The sequence below is a fragment of the Poromitra crassiceps genome (genome assembly GCF_964638095.1).
Source record: "Poromitra crassiceps genome assembly, chromosome: 14".
Classification (NCBI taxonomy): domain Eukaryota; kingdom Metazoa; phylum Chordata; class Actinopteri; order Beryciformes; family Melamphaidae; genus Poromitra; species Poromitra crassiceps.
The window spans coordinates 17,193,953-17,221,651 of NC_139633.1; the positions used below are offsets into that span (position 1 = coordinate 17,193,953).

Here is a 27,699-nt window from a genome sequence, read left to right on the forward strand (position 1 = left end):
TGTATGTATGTATGTATCTATCATACATACATAGGCCTACATACATACACAGTGTATGTATCTATGTATGTACGGTATGTACCATACATACATATACATTCATAGGATACATACATAGCCTACATATACATGTACATACATACATAGTATACATATATATACACATATATACATAGGCCTACATACATACACATGCGATAGATACATAAATAGATCGATCAAATTGAGTATTGATAATTGTGGCATTTCGATGGGATTGGTATCAACTAGCCTAATAAATTTCTGGTATTGTGACATCCCTAATTTCTTTTTCAAATACTACTTTATTATTTTCAGGCGCACTTTCAGTGAGAATCACAGTCAGGGGCTTGACTTCCAAATGAACCCATATACTCTCCCACACCCACCACACATCAACAGGAAGGGAACAGATACAACAGAACTCAAACATAAACAAATATGCAGACACGCCCCCTCTAAATAAACATGAAACTGACTTAATCTGACAACAACCAGACAACATGACAGATAGGGGTCAGCTATGCATGCATATATCTAAACAATGCAATTTGATCAGATACTGTCTGCGTCTGCTACATGCATCACTTCTCACGACTGTTTCAAACAGTCCCCAAACAGAGCCACATGGCTCTGAAACCTGCAAAACAAGTCCATGCTTCTGCAAATAGTTGTTGCAAATGGAAAAAGCTTGCATTCATCAATTTTGAGAAGACCATGGGAAATATATATACTGCTGATAACTAATAACTTCAGAAGAAATGTACTTCCATTATCTTCTTTAATTGCCAGAGCGAGATAATCCATCATACAGTTTAAACATTAGGCCTTAATTTGGATTTGTCAGATTCTTCTTCACTGTGCCAGTTTGCCAGCTGAGATCTCTGGTCTGACACAAGACAACAATCCTGTCCACACAACCCAGCCATGTCTGCTGTCTGATCATTAATTAACACACTACAACCGTAATGTACCTCATTACTTTATTCATGCACGAGTCACGACTACACATGATTTTACAATTATCATAGGCTATGGTTTTCACCAACACCAACTTGTAGGATATGTAGTATGTCCAGAGGGGAAAAACAACAACCATTATTATCATGATAATGAAAGAAATCATAGCCAAAATTATTTTAAAACAAATAATTTTAAGTCAACATTTGTACAGTTTTGTCATTTCTGGAGAAAAAAAAAGTGCTACAGTTGGAGACTTGAAATCAGTACGCAATGGTAAGTGTATTAAGACATTGGGATAAAACATATTAGTACAGTACATAAAGTTGTAGGTTACAATCTTGGCCACACCATGTACAGTAAACTTAAGATCAGTCATGAGTGTATGTTCACTTTCATTTGTCCGTTTGCTACACACAGTGCGCTAAACCTAATATCTGCATTAAACATACATCAAACTGTATGAAATGAGGTCTGTTTCGAGGAGAGTGAAAAAAGGCAAACTTTTGTTATTTTTTCCTTACATACATTTAACTTCCCAATTTCCATTCTTGGACAGTTTAAGCAATATTTCTCGTTAGTAGAACACAATTTGCAAAATAGCCAACAGTAGAGCTGATTACGGAATGTCCGAGAAGGCAATGACAAAGAAGCTATACTGATTGATTATGGTGAAGACTGATCTCACACTTATAACCTAGTGGAACGTCCCATGTAGTAAATTGGAGGATGTTTGGTAAAGGGTAACTAATTGGATTAATTATGCTAATTGGGAAAAGGGCTTCTATTGCAACAGCTCAAAGATGCTTGGAGATGTCACTCAAAATGTTGCGCTCGAGTGCAAGATCGATGATGTCATAGCATGTTTACGGGGGGGAAACGGTTTTGACGATACATAAGAAAACTCTAAACTCATTTCTAACTTATGGCGACCATAAAGGTTAAGATTTAGCAAGGTTGGCAGTATAGGTCAGTTGAGGCTTTTCATGGCTATTATCAACTCCTGCATGCAAGAAGACTTATTGGTAAGCTGGCTTCTCTTTATACTAGGGCATTTATATTTATCTAGTAAATTTATGCTCTCTTGCGCGCGCACGCACGCACGCACACGCGCACACATACACACACACACACACACACACACACACACACACACACACACACACACACACACACACACACACACACACACACACACACACACACACACACACACAACAATGCTCACAGCCAATCTCTTGAGAATTAATTAAAAACTTAGATACAAAAAATATATATTCCTATGTTTTCTGATGGGCCTCTAAATATCCTGCTTCGTTATGTAGTGTACAGGAAGAAAGACCATAAACATCCAGACAAAACAACAACGGCTGAGACTAAGAACTAATAACACTTGTGTCTGACTTTCTTGATAGAGTGGAATACAACATCAGGCAAAGTGCAAGATCCAGTAGTAGTCACAGTAACATCAGGTGGAGTCCGCTCCACATCAGGTGGACTCCGCTCCAGGGTTTGAGCATCTTTCACATCAACGGCTCGTCTTGCCTGCGCTCCGTCATCCGGGCACAGCGCGGACACGTTGTGGAGTTGTCATAGTAGCAATCTCTAAACAGACACACAGTTGCCAACAACAACTCCAGTTATTGTACATATACTGTACAAGAATGTCCATTCTGGCAATGTGTCGTTTTTAATTGTTAAATGTGTCGTTCAAGTCATCTATGACCAACCTGTGGAAGACAGCAGAGCAGTCGTGGCACACTGAAGTGTGGCTGTCAAAAGGGAACAGGATGTCTCCCTCCTTACACAGCTCACAAACAAACCCTTTGGCCTGACAACGCTACACACGCACACGCACCATGCACACGCACCACACACACACACACACACACACACACACACACACACACACACACACACACACACACACACACACACACAGAATGGGACAGAAAGTCAGAGTTTCAGAGAAGAGACAATCTGTATTTGTCTAGCAAAATATACAGTACTATCCCCAGTATAACATCCGAATATAAATAAGAACACAGTGAGTTAAGAGTGTTTAGGAGTACAAACGCAGGCATTAGGCAGCGTGTCCATGTAGCATTTGTCAGCATCTTTTTGGAGTATTAAAGGCGCTGCCTTGAGCGCATTTTGTGACGAGAAGCGGATAACGTCTGCTGCTAGCTTACCGTTTTACCAGCCGCACTGGCCACCTGGTTAACATAACGCTAGCACTTCTAGCAGTGCTAACAATACAGTGTTGTAGAACAAGCAAGGCTTACCAGATGGCAGATATTTATAATACATGTCTGGTATAATCCATACTGCCTTTATGATCGCTGTTACAGCAACGTAAATTCAATGGTTAGCCTACAACCTCCTATTTCTCCACCTTGTTATGAGCAGTTTCATGTAGGAACTATTTTCTTTTGACCGAACTACACCCGCTAGCTGCTAGCTAGTTCCTACATGAGACTGCAAAAGAAAATAGTTCCTACATGAAACTGCTCACAACAAAGTCTGTGCATTATCTTGAGTAACCGGGTCATGATTTCTGACACAATGAGACAATGCTGTCGAGTTTTTCATATGTATTTTTTTTGGTGCTTCAAGCACTACAAGCCGAGTGCCATCCAGTTCCATTGTATTGGAGAGAAGGCAGACATCTCTACAGCCGATATCTCCAAAACTCAGGCAACTATCCCAAAACGATATAGATAGATAAATAGCACTACAGGTCAGAGGAAAAATATGTATTTTGGATTTTAGGGTGAGCTGTCCCTTTAAGCTTACTGTAAAAGATAATTTGTTAGTATTGTGCTTTATGACAAAGCTCACCTCACAGTCTAGTTTGATGTGCTTTGCAAATGTGGTGTGGATCTCTGTCAGGGAGCAGCTGAGTCTTCCACTGGAGATGTCAATCAGATCCTGTAGTGAGTACATGTCATCGTTCTCCACAAAGTGCTGGCGATCATGGAGCTGCAAATTGATAATTCAAGCTTGTTATTGCATCATGAAAGTGTGTGTGACTGTGACCCGCTGCTTATTGTGAGAATAGGCTCCTACACTATAATATGCATCATCACTTCACTGCACCATCGACTGTTAGCCCCCTTTTTTTTATTGAAAATCACGTTACCTATTTGGGTCTATGTTTGCAAATCTTTTTTACTCCTTCACAAAAGTGGATGAACAAGTTGGGAAGTACAAGTTTTGAAATAAATTATCTCTGAGGCCAAATTATGAAAGAGATTTGAGCTGATACTGAACATGATTAATTGCTAATGCACATCCACATGGGGGCGCTGTTGTTGCAAATAGTGCACATAAGGCATAACCAAAGAAAAAGCATGCCACTGTAGATCAGACTGATTGTACCATACTGAACCATACAATACTGTAAAGAGCTGCTGACCTGCAGTAGTAGCCGAGCCTCCATGGCCTCCTTACAGGTAATAAAATAAGGCTTCATCAACAGGATATCTTGACGAAGCTTCTGTAAGGGGGCACACACACACACACACACACACACACACACACACACACACACACACACACACACACACACACACACACACACACACACACACACACACACACACACACACACACACACACACACACACACACACACACACACACACACACACACACACACACACACACACACACACAGACACCCCCCCCCCCCCCACACACACACACACCCACACCCACACCCACACCCACACCCACACCCACACCCACACCCACACACACACACACACACACACACACACACACACACACACACACACACACACACACACACAACTGTGTCAACCCATGTGCAGAGATGGGTATCAGTGACTACGTTTACATGCACACAATATTCCACTATTATTCAGAAAATGTCAATATTCTGAATTTAATAAGGGTCATGTAAACAGCATATTCCGGATGGGCTTTCCAAATTTAACATTTCCCAATTAAGACGTGGGATATGCCGATATTATTTGTGTTTTAGGAGGATTCTTTGATCGTGTATACAGCGCATTCGGAATATGCGTCTCAATTGAGGTTTTTACCGCAGTTTGCGACGCACGGGCATCTTGTCTGTTTGTGGTCAGCTGTGTGGTTTGTATACAAACCAACTAGCCAGAGATGCATGCCCTAAAGAAAAGCCCACGGAAGGAGAAACACGCCTAACGTAGCCCACTTTTAACCATTATGAAACGCCAAACTTTTCAGCTACAAGCCCAGATGATGCTGGTAAGAATATGAACAAAAGACATCTAGGTAGCCAGCTGGCACGTTTAGCGTTTAATGGGTGTTGTTTGAAGATGGTGTGTAGCCTATAGGTTCATGCACCGTAACAACCTGCAACACACAACACACACAACGACACATTAAGAATATGGGTGAGTGAATGGATGAATGGAGCGAACGTAATGCACTTCTTTCTAGTTGCGACTTGAGGCAGCTGGATTTGCGAGATCATGATCACGCATCAGGTTAAGTTGCTCTGTTTATCCTCAACAGAAAAACTGCTGTTACTATCTGTATCTATCTCTCTCTCTCTCTCTCTCTCTCTCTCTCCCCAACATGTGTGAGAGCATCCTCTCTCTCTCCAACATGTGTGAGAGCATCCTCTCTCTCTCCAACATGTGTGAGAGCATCACGTCTCACAGAGAGAGAGAGAGAGAGAATAGTAGGCAACATTACAGTAATCGGAGTATGAACGGCGGCATGTAAACGGGAATATTAGTGGATTGTTCCATTTCATTAGACATGTAAACAGCATAGTCAGAATATTGTCTTTTTCGGAATAAGGGCAAAACCCTGAATATTGTGTGCATGTAAACGTAGTCAGTGCGACAGGTTATAACCCAGTGATAATTAAAAGAGAAAAGGGTGATTTATTTTTAGTGCTAGAAACTAGCAAAGATTTGCCCTTGCACTTGGGCATAAGATATGGCCATACATGTGGATTGTAATTGGTCTACAGAGCACATTCTCTTTTCAGACACAACACTTTTTTTATAGCATCTGATCTATACTACTGCCTCGAAACAACGTGAAGCTACCCACCCTAATCTCCACAAGCTCCTCCACAAAGTTGAACAGCAGTGGGTTGATCTCTTTCAGCTTCAGTACAGGTCGCGACATCATCAGGGCCAGGTAACGCATCGAGGAGCGACAAACCTGACAAGGAGACACATGACACACAGTCAGAACACAGACTGGCTGCAGACGCACTCATGAAGACACACAACTGAAATGTCCTACATCCATAAAATATGATGGGATGATTGTATGTGTTCCGTTCAGAGCATGAAGTTCTTTGCACATCTAAATAAAAATAAAAATAGAAAAAGTTAAGCAGAAACCTTGCACACTGAGTTTGATGCATTTTATTATGTTCGTCGTTCTATTCGCAATACGAGACAATAGTTGTACTCGTCCTGGAGTCATCCTCTCCTGTATCCACATTACAACAGGGTGACAGGCAGCAGTGGCTGATCTGCAGCAGCGCTGATGTAACCATATCGCAGTGGACAGGGGCTCCAATACTCGCCTTCACCTTGCCAAGCCGGCTGTGGTGCGCTGTGGCCGGGTGCCGCAGCACCACACCCCAGGGAGAGGGCCAGTGAGGTGGAGCTCCCCGGAGCTCCCCGGGGAGAGAGGGCCAGTGAGGTGGAGCTCCCCGGGGAGAGAGGGCCAGTGAGGTGGAGCTCCCCGGGGAGAGAGGGACAGTGAGGTGGAGCTCCCCGGGGAGAGAGGGCCAGTGAGGTGGAGCTCCCCGGAGCTCCCCGGGGAGAGAGGGCCAGTGAGGTGGAGCTCCCCGGGGAGAGAGGGCCAGTGAGGTGGAGCTCCCCGTGGAGAGAGGGCCAGTGAGGTGGAGCTCCCCGGGGAGAGAGGGCCGGTGAGGTGGAGCTCCCCGGGGAGAGAGGGACAGTGAGGTGGAGCTCCCCGGGGAGAGAGACAGTGAGGTGGAGCTCCCCGGGGAGAGAGGGCCAGTGAGGTGGAGCTCCCCGGGGAGAGAGGGCCAGTGAGGTGGAGCTCCCCGGGGAGAGAGGGCCAGTGAGGTGGAGCTCCCTGGGGAGAGAGAGCCAGTGAGTTGGAGCTCCCCGGGGAGAGAGGGCCGGTGAGGTGGAGCTCCCCGGGGAGAGAGGGCCAGTGAGGTGGAGCTCCCCGGGGAGAGAGGGCCAGTGAGGTGGAGCTCCCCGGGGAGAGAGGGCCAGTGAGGTGGAGCTCCCCGGGGAGAGAGGGCCAGTGAGGTGGAGCTCCCCGGGGAGAGAGGGCCAGTGAGGTGGAGCTCCCCGGGGAGAGAGGGCCAGTGAGGTGGAGCTCCCCGGGGAGAGAGGGCCAGTGAGGTGGAGCCCCCCGGGGAGAGAGGGCCAGTGAGGTGGAGCCCCCCGGGGAGAGAGGGCCAGTGAGGTGGAGCCCCCCGGGGAGAGAGGGCCAGTGAGGTGGAGCTCCCCGGGGAGAGAGGGCCAGTGAGGTGGAGCTCCCCGGGGAGAGAGGGACAGTGAGGTGGAGCTCCCCGGGGAGAGAGGGACAGTGAGGTGGAGCTCGCACCTCCGGCTGCCTCTCTGCTCAGACTGGAGCCCCGCTCGGCCGCTCCTCAGGCTCTCTCCCCCAAACACAAACGGGTCAAACAGCTCGCAAAAGGCTTTCGACTGATGTAAAAAATGCAGAAAATCGAACCGGTTTCCAAAAACTTTAATGATGGACGAAATTTTCCGAGCTAGTTTTTAAACGCGATTGACACAACATGAGGCCGTATTTATTTTTAAAGGTGCAACAATTTCGGACCCAAAAAAACGGACTTGGTGCGCAAAGACCTTAAGTTAGTGTGGCAGGCCGGGGTAAGGTAAAGTACCTTGCGCAGTTCAAACTCCCAGTTGTGGATGACCCGTGCCGGGACGATGGCGGTGTCGTTCCAGTGGCACGTGCTGCAGTAATACTGGCCTGTGTAGTCACATTGCCTGGCCTCACTAGGAACGCCCCCTAAAAGATGATACAATGGCGCAGTACAACCAAATTATAAAAAGAAAAGATTAAACCTCAAAACCAAAGCTTAAAGATGCAGTAGAGAAATTACGTAACCTTCTCTCCTATGTGATACAAAGCTATCCAAAGCAAAAAAAAAGTCCCTAAAAAGTATGTCAAACGCATCAATTCAGAATCAGTACATAAAATGTTTGTAGCACATTCATTCCCAGGCTCCGCTTATAATTATGTGTTATCGGCTGAGTCATATATTCAAATGACAGCTGCAACATGTAAGCCAATAGTCAAAATATAATGCTAAGCTCAAATTTGATCAACTGAAATTACATACTGCCACAAGATGTTCTGTTTCCCTATTTCAGCCTGCCTGAGGAAGCAGAGAAATCAGATAATATAACGGTCCAGCAATGCTCTATCAATGTCCTTCATATTGTCTAAGAATTTCATTTGGATTGAGAAAATTTCTGAAGCTAGAGGCAAGGAAAGGAACTACTTTTATTAACCCCACTGGTTTTCTGGACGAGACATGCCTACACCAAATTCATAACACCATTACCATGGTTAGGTTTTGCTCAAAATACTGGTGGACTACATAATACTGCAGAAGTTCAAATAAAAAAACATAGGGATGTAGAGAGGAGATGGACGGAGAAGGACAAGAAGAGAATTGAGGAGCTTTAACACAAAATTGTATGTACATATTTACACATTCTTGAACATGTACAATGGAAACAAGCCCTCGGGCTTTATTGTGTTTTATTCCTTTTGATCAATATGATGTTGTGTTGTCTTGTACGATCCTGCTACTATTGTTTCAATAAAGTTATCAATCAATCAATCAATCAATCAAACCTGCCCTCCAAAACATCAGCACCCGACACAGTGTGTGTGTGTGTGTGTGTGTGTGTGTGTGTGTGTGTGTGTGTGTGTGTGTCCACACTCACGCAGTGACACAGGTGTGCGACATTCAGCACAGCGGTAGTCTTGCCGGTCCAGTCCTATCTCGGGGCAGATGCTGAGCTCGTACTCCGACTGGTGGCTGACCTTTGACCTCACACAGGGCTTGGTGATCAGGTTCATACACTTGCTATGGCAACGGTAATAGCAACCTGAAACAAGAAAGCAAAAAGCATAATGCATTGACAAATTATTTGGTGCACTGCAGCGCCTTTAACACTATACCACCACAAGCCCGTGAAACTCACTGGTTTGGAGCCCAATGTTACAACTTACAACAGCGTTACCAAGTGCCTTTTGTCTATTTTTTGTGTTGCCTTTTGTTGTTTTCTTTGTGACAAAAAACTACAACTGCACACCACAGTATGAAAGCATCAATATGAACATGGTTTAAAGTGTTGTATTGCAAGAGTAATATGCAGGATCTGTTTTCATAGTTGTTACCGCCACCAAGGAGGTCATGTTTTTGGTGTCGTTTGTCAGCAGGAATGTTCATGAAACTTTGTGGAAGCTGGAAGTGTGTAGCATGGGCCAAGGAAGAACCCATTACAATTTGTAGTAGATCGGGATCCAACTCACGGAAAAGAAATTGGCCGTCACGGAGGTCTGCCCTCTCCGATTGCCCTTCTACTTTTCTTTATGACTTGTGTCTTTGACAATTTTCCCAGGAAGCAAAACTACGTGTGTGCGGGATCAGACAGATACTATGGTTAGTGTGTCTCACCTGTGCAGGTGTACCAGGTCTGGATAAGGCCCCAGATGATAGTGCTACACTTGTCACAGGTCTGTTTCACACTCTTGCTCTTCTCCTTAGAAAAGCGGTGCTCCAGTAGGACTCTCAGATTAGGCTCGTCCTCCTCAGGATCCTGAAAGGACGACGAGCAAAGCGATCAACAATACAGCCGACCATAACTCGCCATCTTCGGCTGCAAGCTACTGCTCCACCATTTTCCCATCAATAATTCCTCACTCTGTTATAACATTTTTCTTTTCTTTTTTATCTCAAATTCAAATTCTTCACGTGATGCTCTTCACAGTTCTCCATTCCCTTCTCAGCCCAAACCTTCAGCTCCTGCAGTTTGAGACGCAGGTGGATCAGTTTCACCACCGTGTCCTTCTGTCTCTCCGAATGTTCAGGCAGCTCCAAGATCAGTCTCTTACACTCCTCGATGGCCAGCTTCAGCTGTTCGATGTCCGACGCCACAAACGAACCCTGTAACAGGAGAAAGCATGGAAATAATAATAACTTTATTTGCAGAATACTTTTCTAAAAACCATGCTCACAAAGTGCTTCACATACAATAAAACCCAAAGGCAGTGATGAACGTGTGAAACTATAAGTGACACATATAGAGGTTATATAAGCACTCTTAGTTCTACAAGTTATACCGTTTCATATATCGTGATGAATTATTTTGAGTTGACTTGAACTGCAAGAAAAATACTCACCACAGGCCTGGAGAAGTGGTCCTCAGCTAGCCCGAGATCCATGGTTCGGTCTGAGCTCTGGGTTCTGGTCTCAGAGTAGAACAGCTCAGGTCTTGACTCTAACAAGAGAGGAACATAGCATAAAGCATTATCCTCCCTGTAAGCATGCGTATTGTGCTCTCACAACTAGTGCACTCCGTCATGCATGTTAATTCCACACACATGACTGTGGTGACTGAAGCCGATTCCTGAACTCCGACCAATGGTTTCAACAGGGATCCAAGCCAAGGGCAACAGCACAAAATCTACAAATGGAGAATTCACAGATCTTTATCAGTTCTGGTAATGTGTAGACAAGCCAGTTGACAAGGCAGAGGCCCACTGTCTGAAGTCTTACTGAGGCACTAAACGTTGCTGCTCACCTCACTTTATAACCGTAAAATATACATGTTCATAGTCCACATGTTACTCAACTGTTCATACAGTTTGCTTCTTCTACTACTACACCAATTCCACTGTGTTGATGATAGAATAAGCATATGCCTTAATCCACCAGAACAACTGAGATAAATGTGTGGTGTCTAACAATAATAGAATACGCATATGCCTCAATCCACCAGGACAACTGAGATCTCTAATGTGGTATCTCAAATGTAATTCGATGACAATAGAGGGAGTGATACATTTTGCCAGTGAAATGTGACATCTACCAAATGAATTGAAAAGCGAGTGAACACATACACTTCCTTGTTTGGGTGAACAACATTTTCGATTTTGGTTTGTGCATAATATGTGCAGCTCCTCATTAAGATAATTAAGCTCTGAATTAAGCTCTGAACTATGTTACTTTAATATTAATGGTGACAGAAAAAATGAACAGAAACTGATTTAAACACCATTCTAAATAGGAATAGGTGGGATAGGTGCGCAAACATACATCAATCTGACTAGTGCCAAAACTTGTACTGCATATTTTGCGAAAGGTTGAGAATAGATTGAATGCGACTACCGGTACTCAAGTTTAGTCCTTTTGGAGGGTTTGTTTTTCATGTATGTATGATATTATGGGGAAAAAATACAAAAACTATGACCAACCCAAATCTAGGAGTCAATTAATGGATCAATTAAGATAAAAGAAAAATAATAATAAAATGAAATAATGACCATCATCACATCAGGACTTCTATGCATAAATGACATGAAATGAAGAAATGTAAAAAGCTAATTAACTCCAAAGCCTAGCAGAAATAAATCACAATTTCAATAAGTGCTTACTTCCCACCCTGACTGAAAGAAAGTGCAAAGTACAAACGGATGCTGTTACCTGCATACACCTCAGAACAGAACATGCTGAGTGAATAGAACGTCTCAGTGGCAGCCAGAGAGAGGACACACAGCAGAAAACCCCCGTGCACAGCAGTAAACTGAGCTCGGCTAAGTGTGGGCCAATCTGTCAAGATTATTGTAACCAAAGGCTTATTTTACTGTAATTCCCATATACTCAAATACAGGAAGCGTTTCCACAGCATCGTATATACTCACTTCTGGTTAAGCTACGTTCAACTTCCTTAACGTCCTTTTCTTCCAGTTCAGAGTTATTCGCACTACCTCAATATATGCTAGATGTTAATATGTTCAGTGTGTCGAGATTGGTCGTCGATCCGTTTAAAACAGAGAAGGCTATGAAAACATGGGGAAGGGGATTTATTTTTCTGAATCAGTCGTGACTTTCCCATGAAATGAGGCACACTCCCATTAGATGTCAGCATCTCCTCTACTCTCTTGGTTATTTCTTCATTGTGCTGTAAGAAGTTGCCTCTGTGAGGACGCAGGTTCTGCAAATAAGAGAGTCTCGGCAAAGCACAATCCATGATCTCAGTAAGCAGCTAGGATTGCCCCTTGCATGTCAGGGAGTTGCTTAATTTGGGCATTTTACAATTTGGAATGCTTCTGTAATACCCAGCCGCCTGTGTCTACATAAGTGAAGTCACAAGAGAGAACCAGTACTGTATGAAATGTGTTATTGTTACCGTTGTATTGCTTGTTGTCAGTGGATAAAAATGTTTTCCAGTGCACTGTTGGAATGAACACTAACACAAGATGCCTCATGTTTTTGCTCACTGCTGACACCAGCACTACTACTTCTGGGATGTATGATGCAACCTATGAGCTGAGCCATATTTAACAACACTACACAAATGATTGAGGAACTGTTTTTCTGCAAAGACAAAAATCCTTATGGGGTCCTATACGCCCACCAGACCCGCTTCCAGAACAAAATGACTTAAGGTGCATCTGAATTGAGTGGGGGCACAGTAGTAGCGACAGTGCAGGCTGGCAACAGCAATGACAAATAGTGTAGGTGTTACGGGTCCCGAGTGTGGTCCCTGATGAACAGATGAGGTCACGTTTCTCACTACAATGAAGTGCTTCTATGGGGACCAACATCATCAACACATGAGTACAATTGGGGTCATTGAATCCACAAGAGATACAATTTTCCAGTCATACCCAATTTATGCAATTCTAAGACTGTTTAAGGAACCCAGTATGGAGGAATATTCAAATAGAATAGGGGGAAATAACACATTTATACTGCATGCAAAACACTGGATGGTAAAGAACTTGTGAAAAGCTCACCGTGCTGTGGGGGCGTCTTGCCCCCTTCAGGACCATCCTCTTCCTCTCCACGATCAAAGGGGTTGAGGCGGCTTTGGCGAAAAACGGCAAGTTTCTCATCATACTCCATTTCAATGGCTACATCTAGGCAAGAAAAATACATAAGAGTCACACTGAAAGTTAGTTTTCTTTATTTCTATTCAAATGTGACTATGCAGGAGGAGAAGTGAGTCAGGATTCTGTCTTTAATTGGAAGGCTGTTACTTGTTGTGCAATGTGTTCCCATTCATATGCCAATTAATTTCTGAGGTTTGTTAGTGATTAGGGAGTTTTTCTGTGAAATTCAATCTCAACTCTGGGTATATTATCAGTAGAGGTTCAAGAAAATAAACGCACAAAATACATGTCGCATGCCAAATCTTGTTGAAAAGCATATAATAATTTTCAAATTTTGTTTTGCTGCTTTGGCTGCCTCTAAACATATCAGTCACTCAGCTTAAATAAATAAATAACTGTTAGTGGCGTTTTCCAGAAATATTGTGCTACCAATGGAAAGGGGACTGCAACCTTATTCAATGAGAAGTAAACCATAAGACAGTAATAATCAATTTGAATAAACCATCAAATGAAGACTCAATCGATTGATGATTTTGGTTCAATTTTACAACTTTTTTTTAAGGTTGGGGTTTCCAGCTACTCTGGCAGGTGAAGAGTGACCATATACTGAGATCACAAAACTAAAACTATGCAAATTAAAACATCATCCCGGTGTGAGCATGTCTGTTCTACAAGATAAATAGACGATGACATAATAAGTAATGGCCAATTAACGTTAGTCAGTTTAGTTTACAATAATGTTATTAGCATTCCTCTGATTACAGTATGTAGCTAATTAATCAGGAGTGGTAAGCTTGATTAAGATTCAATGGTTTTAATGCTAAAATTGTAGGATGTTAATTATCGACGACAGGGACTAGTATGTAACACAGTATGTTAGCACCATTAACGTTAAAGGAGCACAAATCAATGGCAAAAATCAACACCGATGCATGTCAGCAGCTAATGCTAACTAGCTAACAGTTAACTGCAATCTATTTTGGTGCTAAATGGCGTCAACTGTACCTATTCGGGAGCTTACCCCGTTGTCGGCCTTATTTATCATAAGGCAATGGGGTGGGTATTCGTGCGTTAAAGCAGATCTTGCCCAGTAATGGTCTGCGGTTCTGCCCGTGTTTTTGTGTCTGTCATCATCAGCAACATCACAACAAGGCAGGCAAGGTAAATAACTCCACAATAAAAAAAAAATAGTATTTCCGGTCGGCGTTTTCAGAATTAAATCTTTAAATTGTAAACTAATATAAATTAAGGATCTTCAGGCTAAATATTTAAAATAGCCCTAAAATCAAAGGAAAATTGTCGAAAAACGTCCATGTTGTAAGAACGTTGTAAAAAGCGTTCTTTTTATGAATATGGAGGTAAAGTGGATTGCAAAAATATATTTCTGGATAGATGCAACACCAAATCCAGTATTAGCATAATAAACAGTTCTGATCACGTTGTTTACCAGGCTAATAGATTGTATACGGAAACAGACGTGTGTGATGCAACGTCTATGCTTTTATTTTGAAGGTAAATTAGCGCTATATCCGGTATTATTCTCGCTCTCTCTGGTGAACTTGAAACACTCAAAATCCTGTTGTGTTGTGTGGTTGCTCCATGGGTTGCTCAGACCATGGAAGACTGTCGAGGTGCGACATCTAGCGGAAGATCTCATACCAAACCTATCTTGCTTGTTTAGGCATGACTTCAAATACCCAAAAGATGATTGAAATTTTGAACTGGAGAAATTTCAAGATGTAAGCCTACATCATAATTGGGCATCAGTAGTATTTGAAATTAAGTTATAATAACTTGAGTGCTTGAGTGCCTATATGTATGGTATTACTTTTGCATTATGTTTTCCTGGTGTTGTTTTAATATGGTTTTTATTACTGTATTACACAACACATGAGTTTCCTTGTGCTATCCTTGTGCTATCCCAATAAAGTTTGACTAGACTTTGACTGAGATGTAGCTTTACAGGGACATATTACCAAGCAGGCCTACCAGGTCCAGGCCCAGGGGCCCATAACCCAGAGCCTCTTGGCAGGGCCATGGCGTTTCGCGTATCTTGCCCGGGCCTGGAACGAAATGATCCCTTAGGGCCCCAACCCTTTATTTTTGACAAAATGTTCCAAAGGTTTATGGACAATTAGAGGGGTTATTGTGCCTTTGGCTTTATTTTCTGTAGATCATGTGATTGAGATACAGGTGAATGTATTTCTTGTTATTGTGCTGTATAGGCTTTGAGTGTCAAGGTGGTGTTGCTGTAATTGAGGTGGCTGTGTGTGCTGTAAATCCTGTTCAGAGGCAGGTGAATACAGTACAGTATCTCTTAGTTATTGTGCTCTGTGAGGGGCAAGCATCTTTATGCGTCCAGGCCCAGGGGCCCGTCATGACATAATCTGCCTATGGTAGCCTAGTCTAATGGTAGCCTACTCTTTCTATTTTCTGAAGTATGCTTGTTGGAAGTCTCAGTCAAGAGGCCAAGAGTCAAGTTAGCTTGGCTCTCGGCATCTTGGCCTCTATAGCAAAGCTTTTCAATTTCCCTATGCTAACTCTGCGGGAAGCATTATGCTCACAAAATAATGCTAGAGCAACATCCAGTGGGAGATAAGTACATTAGGTAAATCATGTGGCCTGGTTATTGAATTTAGTGTGTAAATATCCTCATCAACAGCTGACTTTTGAGTGTGGAAAATGCATTTAGCTTGATACTCTGTTGTCCCAAAGTCAATTTCCAACCGAAACATTCTTTGTGACATTTAAATTGACCACAGCATGACAGTTTCTGGAAATTGAGATCATGTGGGCTGCTCAGTCTGCTGTTTTGTAGCAACACAGTTTATCTTCAGGGCATCGGAATTGGCAGATGCAGAGCAACACACTGTATGAAATACATTCATTGTATCTTTAGAGAGCCAGAGGTGTCATCATGGAGAAAGCACAAGAAAACTAGAAAATGCCTTGAGAGCACAAAACACACATGAGAAAGAGTCTGTGCAAGGGGTCAGTGTGCTCTCTTCATAAAGAGATGCTCTGTTTTCTGTCTCCACAGGCTGTGTTTGGCAGCAGCATGTGACAAAACTCTCACGCTCAGGATATAAGTTAAGTTATCCTTTATTTATCCCCATGGGGAAATTCATCCTCTGCATTTGACCCATCCTCTACTAGAAACCTTCCTAGAACTAGGAGCAGTGAGCCGCAGTAGGCAGCCGCAGTGGGCAGCCGCAGTGGGCAGCCGCAGTGGGCAGCCGCAGTGCAGCGCCCGGCGACCAACTCCAGTTCCTTTGCCAGTGCCTTGGTCAAGAGCACTGACAGAAGTATTAACTCTATAAAAGAAAAAGTAACGCACACCAAAAGTTGTGGTGAGGTGCCGACCACTGGAAGCAAACTTAATATAGAGAAGCTTCTTTCTATAAGGAGTATTAACCCTAACATACATGTCTTTTTGGGAGGAAACCGGAGAAAACCCACATGAACATGGGGAGAACATGCAAACTCCACACAGAAAGGACCTGGGACGGACTGGGGTTCGAACCTGGGACCTTCTTGCTGCTTGTCAGTTGCCAGTAGTAGTTGCTGTCATTATGATCTTTGAACTGGATGTCAAGCCTGCTTATCACATCACCACATCATGACACGGATCTTTGCCCTTACAGGTACAGGTTTGTGACATAAATCATAACTCTTGCTTAGGCTATATTCATGGCCTCAGTGGCATGGCAAGGGCCTTTGTATGCAGAAAGCACATCACAGATAGGAACAGACAACATGAAATAGTCATCTTCCCTTCATAATGCATATAGTGATTGCATATAACCAAGCACTGGTTTCTGGACATATGGAGAGCGTTGGGATCAACACACCGACCGCGATAAACTCGCATGTACTCGCACTCGCCCCTTCAGCCATGCCCCGCTGCTACAGCGTGGTTGGCTGCCTTGCTGTATTTCCGTCTTCAATCGGTCGATTTCGAAATGCCCCTCCTTCCCTCGCTGCCATCTTGTCGCTCCCCAGCTTGCAAAGCATGCTGGGATACCTGGCGTCAGGACATCGCAGGCACAAGACGAGAGGAGGGTCCAAAACCGAAATAGACCAATTGAAGACGGAAATACAGCAAGGCAGCCAACCAAGCTGCAGCAGCGGGGCAGGGCTTGACAGGGCGAGTGCGAGTACATGCGAGTTTATTGCCTATGCTCGCGTTTGGTGAGAAGGGGGTCTGACTGTGTTTGGACAGCAGCTGTAGATTTCCCATTTGCTGTAAACAGAGCTGCTTTGTGTGGCTGAACCATAATGAGGGAGTCACAATACTTAATTACTTGATTACTTATTTTCTCTCCATTATAATGATAAAACTATAAGGTCAAAATTGATTTTGTTTAACGAAAGTATACACTCACGCCGATAAATGAGGCCAATAACTTACTGAAAGACAAAGATGGAGATCTTGAATTTCTCCCTTGAGGACAGGATGGGAAATTGTACCAGTTCCGGTTAGAAATTCCCTTTTGCACTTAACACTGTGCTGTACAGATTATGAAAGGATCTATTATGGCTTTGAGCAAATTTACTTTTCCATTAGTTTAAAAACAGAACTAAAAAAAAGAGAGCCTGCTGTGTTTTGATATCAATGGTGCTTGTGTTTGTGGAGGGCAACTTTGCTACTGCAGAAACTGCTCTGTGAAGCATATTGTTCATAATATAAATGTTCCAGCCGCAGGACAGGAGGTTTAATAAAATGAATGACTTCTACTGACCTAATTTAAAAGTATCTCTGCAGAACAGTGCTAGGGATGGATTGCTACTGTCTAGCTGGCAATTAAGACTTGGATTAAGACTTGATTCAGATTTTAAACCACAGATAGTAACTAATTTGATGCACCTCATTCAATTTCCTTATATTTTTTTCCTTTCTTTATTCAATTTCCCTCCAAAATCTGAAACATATTGCAGTTCATAATAACGAATGAATAAGGGTTATTAACACACACACACACACACACACACACACACACACACCGCACACACCACAGCACGTACATTTCAATAAACATATATTTTATATTTATTTTATATTTTTTTATATTTTTTTGAACTTTTCTCCATTATTCATGTACCACCAACTCCACCAACTGTTGTTTTTGTCTATTTATTTCAGGTACATATCAAGATTTTTACAATGGAGTACATACAGTATAATCTATATTTTGTAATACACTGTACCTCCTACACACCATTTTGAAAACATAATCCTGTTTGTGTGACCTTCAGGTGATTCTTTGGCGTGAGAGCATGATTAGAGCCACGAACATGGGATGCATGCTTTAGTTCTCTGGTGATGACAGATGGCAGCTATATAAAGTAATCTGTTTGTAGATTCAGATTGATTTAGCTGGCTATGAAGGAGTTGTGGCAGAAAAAACATGTCTTTGTCACTATAATTATCCTCATTCAACTGAATAATTATATACATTAACCATAATAATAATAATAATAATAACAATAATAATAATGTAGCTGTTTTATTTAGATTTGCTGTCATTTGATGGGAGAAATGTGTTTACAAAAGATGATGGTGACTGAGGAAACTTAAAGAGATAGTTCAGTTTGTTTGAAGTGGGGTCCTATGAGGTACTCTCAATACAGTCAGTGTACTGGGTAAAGCCCTCTGGACGCATCATGCACCGAGATAGGAGAACTGCACTCCAGCTGCGGCAGGCACAGAGAGCTGTCTGCTGAGTGTGAAGGGAGCCATGAACAACAAAGTAAAAAAAATACAACAGAAAAAATACATAAAATGCTTCCATACTGCTCACCTGGCGTAATCAAAGTCTCCACAAGCCCTGAAATGCCAAGTTGATTTGAAAAGATGTCATTTACACACTGTTTTTAGCTGAAATCTTCACTGTAGCCAGGTGGTGCAGCAGCCACTTTCTTTCTCTTTCCCTTCATCCGCATCATCTTTTGCCGATTATTTAAAAATGTCAAATAGGCCTGATTAATCGACCGGCCGATTAATCGGTCTACCCCTAGCATGCACGCGCGCACGCGCACACATGCACACATGCACACGAAAAATAAAAACAAAAAAAACAAATCGTTTATATCAATAATAATCATGATTACTGAGCAAAAAAAAAAAAAAAGTCAAGTCAGCAACAGCAGCCTGCATTATAGCTTTGTCAACATTAGATTGCATATTTATAGGGAGTTTTGTAGGGAAAATAAGCAATGACTGAGTACTCGCTCACATTTTGAGATCATTTTCTCAATAGAAATTAAAATGAGCTTTCTCTCAGCAGAAAGCCAAAGCATGGGATTGGAGAATTTGAAACAGATTCACAGAAATCTTAACAGCTACAAGAGTTTCAAGCATGCATTAATTATAGTTGTGGCTGATATGTTTTTTTTTAATAAGTATGTTTATTCAGTTTTCAGGTAGCAGAGGGATAAACAGTTAGTGTTGAATGGGATAACACAGAATATGCCCTCTGTTCCCACTCACCCACAACACAACACAACACAACACAACACAACACAACACAACACAACACAACACAACACAACACAACACAACACAACACAACACACACAATCTCCACAAAAATAATAAAAGCAAAACAGAAAGGGGGAAAAAAACCACACACAGAGCACTGTAGAAATAGGTATAGCAGGGGTATTTAGATATAATAATAAATGGATAAAGGCTTATTCCATGTTAAGACCTAGAGAGATATGTCAGTCCATGCTAGTCCGTAGAGACCACTCCGAAGGGCCTGGGCCCTATCCTCTCCAATACAGTCCAGAAACAGGTTCCAGATTTGAAATTTTTTGAATGGCCTATCCTTGAGCCAAAAGCTGATAGCTTCGAAAGGGAGAAGCTCCATAACACTCCGAATCCACTGCGAAACTGTTGGAGCTGAATCTGAAATCCACTGAAGAAGAACACATCTTGCACTATAAAGAAGCACATTGAGCAGCTTCAATGAAGAGGAGCTGCAAGGTGTAATGCTGCCGTATGTAGTCCCAGAATGCAGGAGATAGGGTCAAGGGTCAATTTCCCCCCAAATATGGTATCAACTTCTTTACACACTTTGACCCAGAAATCATGAATAGCAGGGCAAACAGAAATACAGTGGAAATATGAACCTTCAGTGACCTTACATTTATTACAGAATTGAGAGAGAGAAGGATTACACTTGTTATGTTTGTGGCTGATATGTTGAATGAAAAGAAGAATATTTGCTTAATCCATATGTCTCTGAAATGCCTGTACTGTATGCTTTTGTTAATAAATACCTTTTTAGTTCAAATGCCTGCCTGCTGGCTTGTGGAAAGGTGCACTGTGGATTTTAGGTATCAAATAGGAATTTCTTTTGGCGTGCTATCAGGCCTTTTCATTGTGAATTGCTTCACAATTCTCACGGTTATTTGTGCAGCCTACTCTCTTTGAGATAGCCTATAGTAAAATAAATAAATCATCGAGAGTAGCCTATAAGCAAGATCTATTTTTCCTTATTTCAATAAGTGAAATTATTGTAAACTGTTAAATATATTTTAGTCTACTTATTCCAATGTATGTATTCTTTTTTCTAACCAAAGCTAATCTAATCAAGCATGTTATATGTTTCATGAAAATACGATTAAGATAGTAAGGGTCAATACTATAGGACTTGCCGAGATGGATATACGTTACAGTGCAGGAACTTGTGAATGCACTAATGCAGGGTTACATTGCTCCGCTGAGGGTTGCGTAACTTGATCTAAAACTGCAAAATAAAGTTATGTTATTAAACAAATATCAATATCCTAAAAATGTACATATGTGTACATAGAACACATAGATACAGTAAACGCATGTCTGCTATGTATAATTCCACGCATGGCCATGTGGACATCATCATCAATCATAACTTAACACTTCCGTTTCTGACACAATATAGGAAGAGATTGATGCCATTGTTGATCATCTTGTTTGCAGTGTTTTCTTTGTAACGTACACGGTGTCACATACCGTAGAACCAAGAGCACAGAATCAGCTCCTTCAGGGTTTTACGCAGCTCCTGGCTCCGGTAGGCATAAATGAGCGGGTCGATCAGCGAGTTACAGATGATGAGAATGAGGAAAAGGTTGAAGTTGCTGAAGAAGCAGGTGCAGAATGGGTTGGTGGGGCACGTGAGGATTAGGATGAGGTGGAGGAAGAAAGGGCCCCAACATAAGATAAAGACCCCGAGCAGGATGGTGAGAGTGATGGCTCCCTTCATGTTGGTGGCTTGCCGGCGGCTCTTGTGGAAGGCCACGATGCGCCGGGAGTGCAGGTGCGCCAGGAGGAACATGTGCAGGTACAGCACGGCGGTGAACACAAGGGTGGTGCAGAAGAAGGTGACGAGGCAGACGATCACGGCATTGTCGGTGTGGTAGACGATGAAGAGCGTGCTGGACGTGATGCTGGCCAGCCACACCAGTGCGATGATGGCCACGGCGCGCTGCGTGGTCATGATGCTGTGATAGCGCAGCGCGTAGAAGATGGTGATGTAGCGGTCCGCCGCGATGGTGCACAGGAAGGAGAGTGAAGACACCACAGAGCTGCAGATCATGATGTCGATGACGTTGTCCAGGTGGCGCAGCATGCCCGGCTGGACGTCCAGCAGGCCGTGGTCGTTGAGAAGCATGAATATCGTTTCCACCACGTTGCTCACGCTGACCAGCATGTCAGAGACGGCCAGGCAGCAGATGAAGTAGTACATAGGCGAGTGCAGGTTTCGGTTCTTGAAGATGGCCAGCACCACCAGGATGTTCTCCACCAGGCTTATCAGCCCCAGCGTCAGGAAAAGCTCCTGAGGGATGCGGATCTGCACACAGTCCATTGAGTTTTGGTCCCCAGTTGTGGTATTTGTCCCGTTCTCCCCGTAATACATGGTCTGGAAGCTCAGCTCGATCTGGTGCATGATGCGGTCATGCAGGGACCCGTTGAAAATGTCCAAGCCCATGTCCATTTCAATGTCCATTCCTATCTTGTAGAGGACTCCCTGGATTCCTGGGTGGTTGTCTTGGCCTTTAGTGCAGCACAGTGATAAAGTGGGTGCAGCAAAATAAATCTTGTATCAGGTTTTCTTTGTGGTTTGGGCCTTAGCATTAACTATTGCAATCACAACGAGCACACTTAACACTTAACGTTGCTCCAAAGCCGGGTCTGATAGGAGATATGTCAGAGCAGCTGCTCAATTAGTTGTTGATCCCACTAACATGCTGACCGTTCCGGGTGATAATTGAAATGTTGATGAAGCATTACCATAACAACCATTTGGATTATTAGAAATTAATTCAGCCATTGGAGAGTAACAGCAACAAAGTAGATAACTCAAACTGTCAGGGAAAACTGCCCTAAATGAGCCTAACACACCTTCTCAGTCCGAGGAGATTGTCCCTGTGCGTCTCCTCACTGCAAAGCTGCTCCTTGCCGATCGACACAGCTCAACTCGGCACAGAACGGAGATCCATACAAATCTTCCCCATGAAGGGCTCGCTCTCAAATGACATAATGCACCTGTTATGTATCATTCCTAGAGCTCCTTCGGTGAGTGCGGGATATCCCGGCTGCCGATGATATCGAGGACTCAGTTTGTGAACTGCTTTTCCAACTCACAACGTGACACTGGCTGCTTAAGGGCTTCAGGGGTTACTGTATATGACTCCTCCTCTCATTCAAATGTAAACCGGCCCATGGTTCACACAGACAAGCTAATTGTAGTCAGCCTACTGCCAAATTAATGTAGAGCTCTACTTAATACGCGTGCACACACACTCCCGGAAGAAATAAAACTGTGAATATCGGTGATAGAGAAAGGTGACTCTTTCGTTTGAAGTTAACATTGATTATTCTCTTTCCTCTTACTGAAATAAATGTGATGTAGGCTAGTCCTCGACCCTTGTGAAAGTTCTGTTTCATCGAGCATAGGCTATGATGTTTCAAATGGCTTTTGATGGCCCGGAGCAAAGGTCCGTCATCATTTTACATTAAATGGTCAAATTACTGCACTGTTGTGGTTATGGACACATTGACACAACACTGAGGATTACTTCTGACTGTCAAGACTTCTGCTCGGTCCTTGCTAACGAACCATTTAACAAATGCTCAGTAGACTCATTCACCCTGGTGCATGACCTGTAAATACGATTTGTGAAATGCCTTACCTCTGATCAGAGCCTGCTCTTACAGCAAAGGTATAGGCCTACACAGCTCCCCTTTCCATGGTGGTAACAGAGCAATGACTGCTGCAAGAGGATGCAGTACTTCCAAAATGTGGATGAATTAGACCCTTTCTTCTGATTTAAATAAGAAAAGAAAAACCGATCAATATTTTGAGGAAGGATGAGAATGAGAATCCATTCTATTGCCACAGCAGGTAATCACTCAGTCATACGAGGGAATTTGATTGAGTGCAAGTATGCAACATCAATAATCAATAAGCAGAAGACAAATCAAGAGTTAAAATGACTACAAATCGAAAAGCGCAGTCTAATTACAATATACACACAAATGAGAAGGTAATGTGTGATCAATAGGAATTTACAATACAAAAGGTGCACGGTGTCTAAGTTAAGGAGAGTAAAAAAAGAATAGAATGAAAATACTAATAAATATTAATAAACATAATGCAGTCCAGCTACAGCAGGGCAGGCGGGCCCGGCGCCACGAGGGGGCAAAAGGGGGCTTTGCACCCTCAGTTCAATTTTCTGCCCCCTCACTTAAAAATAAATAAATAAATTAGAATAGTTAATCTATAAAGGCCAGTTAGGCAATGTTTGTACCTGACATGTTTCGGCTGCTGTTTCTGCAGTCTTCATCAAATTTGATCAGTTTAAGTTGATGTAGGCTACCCCCTATAAACATAGCTCTGTTGTTTCAGAATTGGCAGGGAAGCGCTATTTGCTGTGCTTTGGTTGTCACAAGGTGTCAGAGATGTAGCTATTTATTAAATTTGAACCTCACTGCATGTTGTAGTGATCATGACGTGATTAAAACACACACACACACACACACACACACACACACACACACACACACACACACACACACACACACACACACACACACACACACACACACACACACACACACACACACACACACACACACACACACACACACAGAGAGAAATCAGCTGCACCCAAGCACACAGCATGCCATGAGCAGAAAGATGGAGACAACGCATCTGATCACTTTATTTCTTTAATTTAATGAACCTGGCACTGACTGGCTATTATTTTGTTTAGTTTTTTGTCGATTTTTGCAGCAATTGTTTATTCTATGACTTTTCATATAGACATATATGTTCAGAGTGCTCGACAGGTCCCGCATTTCACGTTATGCAAAGCTCAGCTCTATTAATGCCTAATAACAGCCCCCTCCCCAGTTATAAAAGCCGCCTAAGTCATTTCATCCTGGCGCCGGCCCTGAGGGCAGGCATGTCACTGAGAGCGGAACTTTACATTTGTCTCATTTGCCAAGAGACCGTCACTGTTATGAAAGAGTTCAATGTGAAGAGACATTAGAAGAAAGCATAATTCATACCAGCGAGTGTCCGGCAGTGAACAGGTGGATAAAGTCTATTGAGCTATTCATTTAAAGGCATAGTTCTTTTTTTTTTTAAGTCTAGCCCTATTTGCTACTTACCAATGATGGTGTTGATTGCTAGAGTTCTTTCTCAGCATAATCCATCCTGTTCCTCATAGTACTGTAGCTCTGGAAAATGATCCTGTATGTACTTGTAAGCTAACTGAGGCTGACTGAAATGTACTTTGTGTGCACTGTGGATGACATTTTAGTGAGCCTCAGTTAGTTTCTACATGAAGGAGCGTCACCTCATTGACCTTGCCTTCGTTTTTGCCCAACTTTCCAGAGCTACTACGAGGAACAGGATGGATTGTGCTGAGAAAGAACTCTACCAATCAACATCATCATTGGTAAGTGTAGCAAATAGGGCTAGACTTTAAAAAATGTGAACTATCCCTTTAAGAACTAATATGATGGCCCTGAAAAAAATCCTTAGCATAGAGTACAATTGTATTGTACAGTATGTGATTTTTTTTTAAATACCCCATATGAGGCGAGAAACAGCCGGCCCCCAGGTATTTTCACATGATATAATCTGGCCCCATTCAAAAAAGTTTGGACACCCCTTAGCCCCGATATGACTCTTTCCGTGTAGACTATTATACCCTACAACAGTGCCGTATCTGTACATAGACTTGCCTGCGACTCTCGCTCCCAAACTGTCTAAATCAGCGATAGGCACGTATTTACAAGTGTCACAGAAACATTTCAAAGCCACCTACTAGAGCAGAAGGGTTCATAGCTTCTCAATGTCGGGGTTCGAAAGCTCGATGCTGCTCATAAATGCCTGTTTTCATCCGAATCTGTTCTGGTAATATTATTTTTCCGGGTTAGAGCTCCCAGCCATCACAGCGCTCAACAGCGCCACTCTGGTCGAAAGCTCGGTAAAAAATAATATCACCAGCAACGAATTTGAATAAAAAGATGCATTTATGAGCAGCGTCAAGCTAGACACCCCTGAGCTACAGCTACTTTAATGTAACATACTTACTGGTAGTGGGACAGTGGGGGGGGATTCTGGCCTGTTGTTGAGGTTGGCTGTGGTCAGGGGACATGAGGGGGGTGGTAGAGTCTTTAGCAGTGGGGGCTTCCGAGACTTGTTGATGAGGCAAATCACAGTTTGTTAGAAGCTATTCTTATGACACGATGTTTTGGTCCTAGACCTCAACCCCTTGCCAAGAGGGGAGCATTTAAAAGAGTTTACAGTATGTCCGGGGCGGGAGGGGGGTCGGCCATGATTTTTCCAGACCGCCTCAGCATCCCGGCAGTGTGCAGGTCCTGAAGGGATGGCAGGTTCAAAGGCTAAACTGCCTTTAATGGCAAACAATCGTTAAGCAAACTAGCAAATTAACAGCCATTTCCTCAATTTGTGCTAACGATCTGCCACTTCTAAGCGACATGTTTATTAGATGCAGCTGTAATGTCGGCTACACACACAGGCTTGGGGGAGGGAGGCGAGGGTACCGATTGCCACATGGGTGGGAGGGAGGGGAGAGCTTTCATTGTCTTTCTATTTTCTTGTTCTAGTGGGGACTATTTGATCCTTTGTACAGTATCTGTCATTGTAATGTCTATTATGTTTCTTCTTTGAAATAATAAAATAATTTATAACAAAAAATGTTATGCCCAAAACTCATACGATTAATTGAGAGACTAAAGGATGCCTTTCCCGTGGGGAATATGAATATATATTAAATCTCACGCCCCTAAGGTTTTCGAATCCGTTGAAATTTTTGAAATTGGTTGTTCACAGCCATAGCTATCAACTAAAATCCACTCTGTGTGTGTGTGTGTGTGGGGGGGGGGGGGGGGGGGTGGAGGGGAGGGGCGGGTGCGGGGACCCGAAATCCTACACTTCCCACAATGCACTGGGCTCGCGTGGCCTTCGAGTCCACGCCCACCCCTCAGGCATTTGGCTGATATCAAACTCCAGTAGGTGGCGGTAATGCACATATATGCTTGCCAACCGCCATAAAAGTCAAAGAAGAAGAAGAAGAAGGCTTCGATATAAAAATATTTAGTAGAACAAGAAAAAAAAAAGAAAAAAAATCCCTCCAAATTGCACCAAATTTAAACGGTAGTATATATGTCGGGAGATGTCTTCATAAAAAAAAATTCATGCATTTTAAGGCATTTTCCTAGGAGTTACGCGCATCTGATGTTGTAACTATTTCATGTAAAAATTTGTAAAAACGGGTACATTGCTCAGCGTTGATTTCGTTACTTCAACGCACCTTCTACTAGATGTAAAATTTGACGAGCTTTCCAATGCCGCCAGTCCCGTGTCTGTACGTGCTTCCGTTCCCGAGATATGGTCTCTTTGCAAGGAGCTATGGAAAGCTAACATTAGCTACCGTAGGCTAGGCGGTGGAAAAAGATGGCTGCCTTTTGTTTTTCTTCAAGGCCTCTGAAGGGGCGTGGAGGACCTCTAGAGGCGGGTTAGGGTTAGACTTCCGCAAGGCAGACTTGGCCCAACTGACGTAAAACGCGTCGGCTGGGCCAGAAAATATGTGAGAGATGGTTGATAGCTTTGGCTGTGAAGAACCAATTTCAAAAATTTCAACGGATTTGAAAACCTTAGGGGCGTGAGATTGAATATATATTCATATTCCCCACGGGAAAGCCGTCCTTAAGTACAACCCCTTTTTGCTGGCTGGGTTGTGCCTTGCACCTTACTTTGTGCCCAGATTGTGCCCTGTTTAGCTAGCAAAAGTGGATTTTGAAATGCACTTGCAAGTTGCACCATGAGCTTAGAACATATAGATAATTTACAATAAATAGAGTACATCATCTTTCCACTTGGGGCAAATTTGTAATAAACTCAGTGAGCCTCTGATTTGCACACTGAGCTCAGTCTGTGCACTGATATGAAGGCCTGTATTCACCTTATGTAGAAGAGACAGTCTGGCTTGAGAGACTAACAGGAAGTGTAAACACAATCGGAAGTTCTGATTGTGTTTACACTTCCTGTGACTTACAGTATAAACCTAGTCTGACTC

General features: G+C 42.9%; 2 protein-coding genes across 3 annotated transcripts; both read right to left on the bottom strand.

The window, feature by feature from the left end:
* Nucleotides 1-1,081: 1,081 nt before the first annotated feature.
* On the bottom strand, nt 1,082-14,236 carry def8 (differentially expressed in FDCP 8 homolog). 2 transcript variants are annotated; one of them, XM_083651262.1, is made up of 12 exons: nt 14,120-14,236; nt 13,003-13,125; nt 10,384-10,481; nt 9,998-10,147; nt 9,659-9,800; nt 8,922-9,086; nt 7,847-7,974; nt 6,052-6,165; nt 4,397-4,477; nt 3,820-3,960; nt 2,709-2,818; nt 1,082-2,583 (listed from the first exon to the last, which is right to left on the bottom strand). In XM_083651262.1, exons 2-12 carry the CDS (start codon nt 13,109-13,111, stop codon nt 2,502-2,504), a joined length of 1,320 nt encoding a protein of 439 aa, XP_083507388.1. In that variant the 5' UTR covers nt 13,112-13,125; nt 14,120-14,236; the 3' UTR covers nt 1,082-2,501. The 2 variants fall into 2 exon arrangements, with proteins under 2 accessions (XP_083507388.1, XP_083507387.1); XM_083651261.1 differs by having other exon boundaries at nt 14,104-14,207.
* A 6,853-nt stretch (nt 14,237-21,089) lies between these two features.
* Nucleotides 21,090-22,091, bottom strand: mc1r (melanocortin 1 receptor; the record flags this gene model as incomplete). Its single annotated transcript, XM_083650640.1, has 1 exon — nt 21,090-22,091. One exon carries the CDS (start codon nt 22,089-22,091, stop codon nt 21,090-21,092), a length of 1,002 nt encoding a protein of 333 aa, XP_083506766.1.
* Nucleotides 22,092-27,699: the final 5,608 nt, after the last annotated feature.